Here is a 10,935-nt window from a genome sequence, read left to right as displayed (position 1 = left end):
TCTTAGTGATAGTGTATGACTTCAATTCTTCTCGTGTTTACTTGGATATCCCTTAATTTATCAGGCTGATAAGATGCCTTGTGTTTACTTGGATTTACAAAAAAAAATAAGGAAAAATGCTGGTTTATGTCAGAGTATCATGCAGGAAACGTGGAGACGCCTTACCTGATTTTGCCAAAAAAACACCTATTCGAACTAGCCATTGCAGCAATATCAGCATAGATTATGAAAAGATGGTTTGACAAGATAGAAAAAACAGGATAGACATTACATCTTCTCCAAATCCATTGAGAAACAAACCAAATAACAGGACAAATTAGTAATTTACACGAGAAAAGACGCCAATGTTCAAAACAACTGTTAAGCTGCACATATAAATAGTTTATCAGCATCTATTGCAGTTGATTCAATCAAAAGTATGAAAATATTATGGAGTGAGTAACAAACTAGAAGCAATAGACCCTTTATGTTATCAGCTAAAATGAGTGGAATAAATAGAATTTCTTGCATTTTCCATAATAAACCCTCACAATTATAATAATAACCACTTTATTGATGACAAATTCAATTTTACTGTATGTTCCTGCAAATCCAAACAACTGGTTTCAGCTGTGTTCAGTTTGAAGCGGGATGTACCAGTCTCAGACCTATATAGTGTGTGCCAATCAATTTCCTTCATTGCACAATTTAATCCCATTAATCCAAGAATAATTTAATCCCATAAATGGTCAACTAGTACAGCTGATCACCAGTTAATAGCTACCTACTATGCAGATAAAGTCCCAGCTTGACCATGTTTTGCATCAATTTAATACTTATAGCTGCAATCTCTAATAATGGTATAGACTAAGACAAGTAGGCTCGTTCTGAAATCTTACAGAATAGACCCTCCAGATTTAATCCAACTTTGCCTCAGTAGAGTCTCAATATGCTCCAATTTAGACTGCAAGTTGCTATGCAAACATACCTACAACACATATGTAGCACTTCCTTTTCAAAACACGATTATCTACAAAATAGTGAAATATAAACATACCATTCTTGCCTTTGGGCATATATTTCTTGATTTTGAAGTCACAATTAAACAACAAATATTTACATGAATGATAATGATACATACAAAGTGTACATCCATTTCCAAAGTAGACTGGTCCCTCAGATAACAGGCACAATATACATGAATTTAACTGATCTTCTAAACCCAAGTTTAAATTAAAACCAGCCTTAGCTTTTTCATTATTTTAAATATACTTCCATTAATGATTATCAATCAAAATGTACTCATTGGGCCTCGGTATCTCTTATTCTCATAATATGCAGTGGAAATTAACGAGTCCAGCAAAGCTGCCTCTCCTAGATCATAAGGCATGAGTAAAACCCTACAAATCCGAGAAGGAAACATTACAAGAGTAAACTGAAATAAAAAGAAAACAATTAACGACGTAATTGTTGAAGTATTACTAGTGCAAATCAGCTGGCACGGCCATATTGACAGCTGTTTTTGTAGCAGCGTTGATACAGAGACACTTGGCAAACAACATCTTGAAATTCTTTCGTACCAAAACAAAGAGGAAAAGCATTTCAAGTTTGTACCAAACCAAATTTTGTATGACCCATTGTTGTGGCCAGATTTGGGTCAGAACCTGAACCATTCCATTAGTTATTAAAAAAAAAAAACGGAAACTCAAAGCCAAATATCTAAGAACAGCTATGTGAACCCGACTGAACAAATCTCAAAATGATCTGTCAAAGTGACCCAAAACAAAAAATTCAACAGAACCCCCATTTAACCATTTGCAGTCTGTAACACAAGTTCTACTTTACCTCTCAAGAAGATCCTCCAAAATAACACGCTGAGAAGGTGTGACATAGTATATGCAACTCCTCGGACACTGTCCCACAGAAAGCTGAACCTGGTAGTCGTCACCATGCCCTGCACAAAATCCTCTGAGATTGATTTTTGCACACATGCACACACTCACACATAAACAAATGAGTGCAAGTTTGGACCCTAACCTGCTAACCATTCAATACTGGTTAGCAGCAATCATGAAGCCAATTTCTTGGTACAAAGTTTATGAAATAAAAGAGAACAAATCTCAATGCCAGAGCAAAACACGTGACCTAAAGAGGTATTAACTATTTTACAAGCTGGTCCAGTGAGTTGTTCGTTCCCACCCAAGCCAGTATATTGGACCAAGAGGATTCCTTATGTGCAGCTAAATAATTAAAGCGAAATATAACTCTGTTCCTCTATCTCTCTTTTCCTTTTAAAACCTGGGCAGCGCCTGCCTCTCTCTCTCTCTCTCTCTCTCACTCACACACACGTAGTATGGCTGGATCAATAGAGACTGGGTAAAGATTTAAAAAAGATAGGAACTACCAAGCTAACGGGTCGGGTCGGGTCGGGTCCAGGTTAGAGAATCATGATCCAAACTTTCTAGTTCTTAACAAAAAGAAACTACCAAAACTGTACTAGCACAATGTTTTTATATAAAAGTGTGTAAAAAGATAACAAGAAAAAGCTCAATATCAGTGCAAAACACATAGTATTCACTATATTGCAAACTGAATGAAGGAGCTCTGAACCTTGTGATGTAGCACGAGCTGTTCCAGTCTCGTTATTAAATGAGAAAGCATGAGGTGCTCTTTTCACACAAGAATATGGGCATCCTGTTCCAGCCAAAAAAGGTAGAGTACAGAACTCTGTTAATAGCTAAAAAATAAGTTTAACAAGTTAAGAAACCAGAGTAGGCATATCATCTTTCGAGATTATTAAATTTATTATTGAACAGTCACAATACCCCAAGAAATTGTTATGGAACAACCTTACTTGGAGTAATCAAGCACTAATAAGCTAACCAACTAAGACGGTGTTCATAAATTATTATTCAGTGAGTATAAATTAAATTTCATGCTGTTCAAGGAAAGATAATTTACATATTAATTATGACAATGAAAATGGAAACCAAATTGCATAAAAGTACCTTTGCCAATGCATAATGTTTCATTAACAAAGATGTCGCAAGCCTCACACTCTGGCTCCTCAAACGGGTCACGACATGTTCTGATAAAAACCAAAAGTTGTTATTGGTGTACAAATTCATCCATAACTAAGCAGGTACTTATTCTGAGCCTGTGGCAGCTGGCATACCCATTATCATTTACCCCTTCTTTGCTAGCTGAAAGAACCTGTGCCAATATATCAAGCTTCAATTCAGTTTTCATTGCTGAAAAGCATAGATAAATGTTTTTAGCTTGTATCAATTACTAACCATGGTTCTTTACCTCATAAGCCTTGATTACACGTCTTATCAATATGTCTGCCATTTTGCTGTTTTTGTACACGTCCGGATGAAACTCCTTAACCTGTAAGCAAAATTACATTGATTACTAATTCAAAAGCGGTTTATTCTCTCTTTCACATTTTTGGTCTAGAAGATTTTCCATTATTAAATTATTTGCGAGTTAACAAACCTAATCACACATAGAGATCTTACTATCTGCACTCATTCCATTAATGATATGTTAGCAAGACAAAAGGAAAACGAAAATCTAAACAGTGAACTTCAGATTGTACCAAAACTGAGTTTATGTCAAATTCTACTGTTCGTTAAAAATCCACTATATAGTATAATCAATTTCCCAGTTAACCTGCTAATACTTGAGAAATATTGAAATAATCATCGATCAAGAAATAGTGAAGCAAATTCTCGAAAGACTCCACCGAGAAAAAGTAGAAAGGAGAAACTAAAATAAAACTTATGCAAAATTTTGTTAGTTGATAGTAACAAACTAACAATCACAAGTAGTGTTATTACCCTAGCACGGAAAGCAGCTCTGATGTCAGCGAGGGAGCAGTGGACCGGGTCCAAGCCGAGGACTTGGTACGGAGAAGCTGACGGTTGAGACATCCAGTCTGGTCCATGCGTACCCCGCGAACCGGCGCAATCACAACGGATGCTGGGGCTTCTTCCTCGATTAGCAACCCGAAACCCGCTAACAAGAGAAGATGGAAGTTGCGCGCAGCATAATCCTACTAATTTGCCCATTGAAATCGGCCACGCTGAGTCGCGATATAATAGAAGAGAAGCAATAATGAGGCTTTAAACTTCAGGGAAGAATATCGGGTAATGGGCCACTGGGCCTGGTTCTTTTATTTAATTTTGGGCCTGTAATAAGGTAAAGAACTCATCATTTTTCCATTTTTCTTGTATTTTTTTTTCCATTTTTTTTTCTTCCGTCTTTTCCATCTCATCTTCTATCTCTGTTTTCTCCAATTGCTATTCTTCTGTTTTTTCTATATTTTTATATTTTGCTCTTCTTGTCATACAAAAATAACAGTAATTGTCAACTTAACCCAATTACTCGATTAACCCAAATAGTCTGATTTAGAAATATCAGTTAAACTCGAGAGGCCTTTACACCTTGATTGAAAAGAGATTAATGGAAGAGAAGTAATGGAATGGAAAGAAAAATAGATACCAAATTGTTTTTGGTTGATAAAATTATGACGGAGGTGAGAGTTACAGAGGCGAATGATGATTTTAGCCAACATAATTAATTTCCCTTCTGATTAATAATGTAACTGATGGGAAAAAAATTGTAAATATTTTTAGAGAAAGTGGCACAAATGTTTTAACTCCATATATTACCTATATAATTCTCATTCAATTTTCTCTGTCACATACCTACAACAGCTGCCAAGTAATTCATTGACCAAATTAGTTTTTTTTTTAATATTTTTTGTTTATTTTTATACATCAACTAAACGAATTAAAAAAATAACCCATAGCAAGTATTTAAAGAGTATAACATTCAAATATACTAAAAATATTAGATTAATCTTCTATAATTTTAATTAATTAAAAAAAAAGACGAAAAGAAAACTTAAATTTATTTTTTCTCATTAATTATTTTAAACAAAAAGCGATTAAATCCGTTAATCTTCCTTCTTTTTTTTCATTCCATTTCCTTCTATTTTTCACCTCCTCTCTCTCTCTCTTTCTTTAGTCTCCATTCAAACAAGATGTTAAGAAATTTCCAGGTACTAATTTTCCAAAATATAATGAACAATCAAACCAACTCAGATTAAACAGTACAATATGCCTCAACATATTGCCCAAAAATAGAAACTGAATATAAAATTACTGGATCAAGGAAAAAAAAATATTCAGAACATTGTACCTTTCTAGTTTGTGTTAATCTGAAATATTCCAGGAACTGTGGCTATTCAATTTATAGTGTTTGAAGCTTAGAAATGCAAGTTTCTTCAAAGATTTCCTGCTGGTATGCAATTGGCAACACAAAAAAAAAAACTTTTATAGGCGGCGTTACAATAAATCTTGAATTGAGAAACAAAGAGAACGATGTATTCCTTGACTCTTAATTGATTTTTTTTATTCTTTCTTTTTAGATTTTGAGAGGGAAAGATTAAACAGTATAGGATCTAAAAAAATTACGTAGAGACATTACCGAAAGAGGGGGAAAAAAATGAGCGAACAGCTAGTAGAAACCAAATATTGAATTCCTCAATCAATAAAAGTAACAAAAAAATATTACAAAGTTGTACCTTGCTTTTGTTTGCGTTAATATTTCACTAACTGTGGTTATTCTATTCCTTAACATTTTTGCTTATCAACTAAATTAAAAATTATAATAATCTACATGTAATGATTTCAACAAAATGATATTCAACTGAATAAATTGATACACAACCGATTTCTATACCGTGTATGGATTTTTTTTTCCTGTTTTAGCAGTCTTGATAAAAAAAAATTACTCTTCCTCAATGCATTTTGTTGGATAATATGGACACTAGAAGTGTCAATAAAGTTACAAGGATAATATGGCCTTTGTTGCATTTTTTTGGTACTAGCCCTTCACACGATGTATATCCCCGCGTTCCAGCAAAGATCATAGCTTTTGCTATTTTTCAGAAGAAAAAACAAAAGATCAAGAAGGCAGGGCAAAAAAAAAACCAGGTGGAGAACAAAAAAAAGGCAAAAACAAAGAAACAGAGGAGGAGCGAAGAGGTAAATTGAAGCACGATGACAAGTGCAGGATGACACTGGAATATATTATTATTAAATATTCGTTCAAAGATAATTAACTCGTGTTCTCAAGTCTCAACTAGAATACGAGTGTTGTTCTAGTTGAGACCACACAAGCCAACTGGTTCATACACGTGGCGCACATATGACATATCTGATAATTGCTATTGCTCTTTCCCAAAGCTGTGCTGCTAGTCGTGTGCTTGGGCGGCTGAGTGCGTAGTGCTGTTATCCAGCACACGGTTTGCGAATTGCGATGTTTGTAAGTTTGTTTGCCTCCCACATGATTTGCTAATTGTAATTTTTGTTTACAGAATGGATGTGAGAGGCAACTGAGTGATTATTCCTCAATTATACATTTATGCTGATTTGTTGTTTTTCCTGTGACCAGATGTTTCTTATTAGGGAAAGGATGTGGGAGGTACCTTCCCTCTTATTTTTTCCTAACATTTAATTATCTTAATTTTGATAATTAATATTTTGCAACGTTTATAATTTTAAAAATTCTGGAAAAACTTCAATTCGTCAATTTTCATATTTCATAATTTGACTTATTTAATTTGATTTTATGCAAATTAACTTCTAAAGCTAATACTGAATGCTAATTTTAATAAGTAAATAATGATATATTCAACTTATAAAATTTCCAAGGTTATGTAATTTTATAATTGGATGTTTTAATTTCATAGTTTCACCTTTAACTTGTGCATGTTTACAATTCAACTATTAAATAAATATTATTTTGATTATTTATAAATTTATAAAAAAAATCAAAAGTTTTATTTTATGGAATTATCGTATATCTAAATCAACTAAATTTGTAAACAAATTTGAATTATAGTTTAAATAATACAAGTTCATACAAAATAATTTAACTTTATATATGGTATTATATTCAATATTTTGATTCATGAAAATTTGAAATGAACAAATCCAAAAAAATTTTGTACGAATATTATAAAGTCCGAACTATGCAAATAAATTAATTTTTATTTTGATTTCTGAATACATTAAAATAGAAAAAGAAATTGGTACGTGGGAAACAAAAATTGTGTTAATTTGAATTGTAGAATTAGAAAATTAAATAACGATGTACTGCAAAATTGAATAATTATAAAAAAATAAATCAGAATGCTATTTTTTTCACAATGAATATAATTAAAATTGTAGAAACAAATAAGAAGAAAAGGAAAAATGACCTCTTGTCAAAATAATCAAAAGGAGAATATTTTATTTTAATTTCTTAGTTTGATGTTTTAGAATAAAAAGGCATGAAGTAGGCACTTGGCATTTGGCAATATATGAGCCTCAAAAGCAACAGTTTTACCTTTTCAGGTATCAAAGAATATTCTGAGAACTTGTTCTTGGAATCCTGGAGATGTGTGGGGGAATATTCGATCTGGATTCAGGATCCTTGCCTAAGTTAATTTGTAAACTTGCAATCGTTGGTGAGAAGTAAGACAAGACAACAATTAATCTCTTATTACATCCTTGCTTGCAGTTGATATTAAATGTGTGAGACAATGTACAGTCAATGGATTTTGAATAATATATAATCTGTTGATTTTTAAAAGAAACACAACTGGAGTCTGAAATCAAAATTATCAAAACTCAGAGACTTGGTGTGCAAGTATTAAATGGGATAAACAGTGCATGCTATTTTTTTTTCTCTTTTGGTTATATACTTATTTATAAGTTCAATTCAAGTCTCCACAACTACAAATAAAATTCTAACCACTAACTATAAGTAGGCACTTAATATTATATGAGGAGAGAAAGTTAAATTATATAAAATGTTTAAAGAAATATAATTCAATTAAATTTTAATATACATAATTAAAATTTTGAAATCATTGATGGTTAACCACCCCTTGACTAATTTTTAGATTTGCCCCTGATATCCACTATTGATTAATTCATTGTTTACTTATACTTTTAGTCACAAGATTAATTAATTTCCCTTTTTAGCTCTTTCGTTAAAAAAATAAAATAAAATAAAATAAAATAAAAAAGCTCAAATAAAATATTTTTGTAGTCGACTGCTAGCATGATATTTTGACTCGTTGCTGTTTAAATAAAATTTAATGTTACACTTCTCAGTTGCCATTACTCAATAAAAACTATATCACAGTAAGTTTATCGCATTGAATTGGAATGAACCATAGCCCAACGCTCTCCTTCTCTCTCTATGTATATATATAAAGCCAAAAAAAATATAACTTAGTCATGAGACTTTCAAAGAATTTAATTAATCTAGTGGTTAAAAGAGTAATTAAGTGAACAATAAAATAGTGTACTCATTCGGTTCCTGTTGCTTCAATAAATTAAATAAATAAGAATTAGTTTTTAATTTAATGATAAAAAAACAGTATTTTTTGCATGAAAGATCGTAAATTCAAAATTTTAATGGAGAGTCGTTCGTAGACAATTAAATACAGAAACTTGAAACAATTTTAAGGGCATATTCGTTTGTTACGGGATTGTACGGTATGAGACTTGACACGGATGGGAACCCACTATTTAATTTGCGGGAACCCATACTCATAGACACACACGGGATTGATTATGAGATTATGTTCAAATGAGTGTTTGGTTGTACCGTGGAATTAGTCATGAGATATTTTATTTTTCTTTTTAAAATTTTTAATCTTAATTTTTACAATTATTATTATAAATAAAATTATTAGATGTAATTAAATAAACTGGATTAAACAACAACATGACAATGCAAATGAATTATTATTATATAAAATACAAATATTTATTCTTTATAATTATGTAAGATGTATTTAATAAGATTGGTCTATTTTTTTTATCTCATGTTTGTAATTTCTTTTTTTTTTATGAAAATTATATTGATATATGATGCATCTCAACTTAATTCGTAAAAAAAAAGAATAAATAATCGTAATAATAATAATAATAATAATAATAATAATAATAATAACAATAATAATAAAAATGACGTATTGTTTTATTTCTTAGCATTAATTTTTATTAATATACAATATTAAATTTTCTTTAATTATCAAATTATTATTTGACCATTACAATTAATATTTTAATGCTACATTAAATATAAAAAGTAGTTTTCAGACTGAACAAAAGAAAACAAAGAGAAAGATGTTGTCCGGATCTAAGTTTTAATTAGTTCCGCATGAATAATTTGAACTACAAAAAATATGTATATATACGGACTCTTCATAAATAAGACACAATGCATGAGTGGAGTGGGACCCAGATAACAAAAAGGAGCCCACGTGGAGTAAGAGTGAGGAGAGAGAGTAATTGGAAAATTGAAAATGAAGTCCGAGCTCATGACATTTTTCCTATCAAATTGTATTGACGCGAAAACCGGGGTAGGAATCAAAATTGGAAAAGTATGGAAATAAACATGCAGCTAAACGCACATAGAAAATATTGCTGGAAATTTAACTAAATTCCACCGAATTCCAGCTGGCCGAACAGGGATTTTTTTTTTTAAATAGAACTTTTTTTTAATTTTTTTAACGGAACAAGTACTTTATGCAGATTTTTTATAAAAACAGCCTTCACCAATCTTTGAAATCGGTACAAATCATTTTTTCCACCGATCCTAGAATCATTTTTGTACCCGATCTCAGAGATAAATGTGAAGTTTATTATAAAAATGATTTAAGAATCAGTGAAGAAAATGATTTTGGTGCTCCATCGATCGGTGGAGACTATTTTTATAATAATTCTATGCACCGTACTTGTTATGTTAAAAGGGTTAAAAAGAGTTCTATTTAAAAAAAAAATTCCGAAGAGACCCTAAATGATCAATGAAAATGTGAAACAACACTGATCGTTGATCATTGGTTAAAAAAATCAACAATTCTTTTGTTTATTTTTTCCTTCTATTAATTGTACATTGATTCTCAGCACAAAATTAACTTGGGCGAAGCAAAGCGATCATCCGGTCGTCTCTGAGATATCTCATATATTGCGTGACTTACGTGTCCGGTGCCTATTCGGGCATGGGGAAGGGGCCAGTATTATTTGAGTTTAAAGATTCGTGTAGAACATATTTAAACGTCTGAGATTTTCCAGAAAGTCACGCAAAACATGAGATATCTCAGTGGATGCGAGTTACGAGGAGATTTTGAATCTACTAGTTCGGTCACAAATCTGTGGATATCCGTGTAGAGAGTCATCTGAAACTCTTAAATCTAGCTTTGTACTGAACCGCATATAGTGAGAACTAAACTATTGCAACAGAAGGTCAACTTCCTTGAGAAACTCGTCGACCGACGACCGTTAATTCGGTTGTAGCGTCGACTGTCCAATCCCCATCGCACGCAATTATGTACTGCTTTATTTGTTGACCTTTTCCTTGTTTCCGAAACCGCTTACTGTCAGACTTTATTCGACTTACCCATATTGCACCCAACTATGCATCTCAATTACAAACCGATTACAAATGCTGATGTAGCAATTATAGCATTGATTGTAGAATGTATTACAATTAGTAAAAAGAATTGTAAAAAAGTTTGTTTATTTTGCAAACTCGTTGAATTTATTGAATAAATATTTGTATTTATTTTGTAACTGGCAGTTCACAGTTGCATGATGTAAAGATATAATCCATCGAAGCAAAATGCAAATTTAAATTCATTATTAATTCAGCGTTCAAATATTATGACCTAACTTCAATCAAATATACAAAATCTGCTTTCATATTTAGTTTAAAGTTGATATTTACTATTTACATTGTCCATAACCTACGAAAAGAATGAGATAAATTGACAAGAGACGAACTTAAGAATCTACACAATTGTTAAAAATATTGTTTAATTTTGAAATTCTCAACATATGATTTATACTATATTTATATTCATACCGTACATATAAAATGTAATAT

At 31.6% G+C, this 10,935-nt stretch overlaps 1 protein-coding gene across 2 annotated transcripts; it reads right to left on the bottom strand.

The window, feature by feature from the left end:
- Window positions 1-1,029: 1,029 nt before the first annotated feature.
- LOC144551213 (Chaperone DnaJ-domain superfamily protein) lies at window positions 1,030-4,074 on the bottom strand. 2 transcript variants are annotated; one of them, XM_078299095.1, is made up of 7 exons: window positions 3,822-4,074; window positions 3,289-3,369; window positions 3,155-3,210; window positions 2,988-3,067; window positions 2,590-2,673; window positions 1,825-1,933; window positions 1,030-1,379 (listed from the first exon to the last, which is right to left on the bottom strand). In XM_078299095.1, exons 1-7 carry the CDS (start codon window positions 4,050-4,052, stop codon window positions 1,271-1,273), a joined length of 750 nt encoding a protein of 249 aa, XP_078155221.1. In that variant the 5' UTR covers window positions 4,053-4,074; the 3' UTR covers window positions 1,030-1,270. The 2 variants fall into 2 exon arrangements, with proteins under 2 accessions (XP_078155221.1, XP_078155222.1); XM_078299096.1 differs by having other exon boundaries at window positions 3,155-3,192.
- Window positions 4,075-10,935: the final 6,861 nt, after the last annotated feature.

This window comes from Carex rostrata, chromosome 3 (assembly GCF_964058835.1).
Source record: "Carex rostrata chromosome 3, lpCarRost1.2, whole genome shotgun sequence".
In the NCBI taxonomy this organism is placed as follows: Eukaryota; Viridiplantae; Streptophyta; class Magnoliopsida; order Poales; family Cyperaceae; genus Carex; species Carex rostrata.
This window is presented reverse-complemented; position numbering and strand designations above follow the sequence as displayed.

Bases quoted from the DNA above. Each gene is read 5' to 3' on its own strand.
- LOC144551213 (XM_078299095.1), bottom strand. From the start codon at position 4,052: ATGGGCAAATTAGTAGGATTATGCTGCGCGCAACTTCCATCTTCTCTT. The intron at 3,370-3,821 runs GTAATAACACTA...TTTTGCTTACAG, and splicing joins GAGCTGCTTTCCGTGCTAGG to GTTAAGGAGTTTCATCCGGA. The intron at 1,380-1,824 runs GTAAAGTAGAAC...TCGGATTTGTAG, and splicing joins TTGGAGGATCTTCTTGAGAG to GGTTTTACTCATGCCTTATG.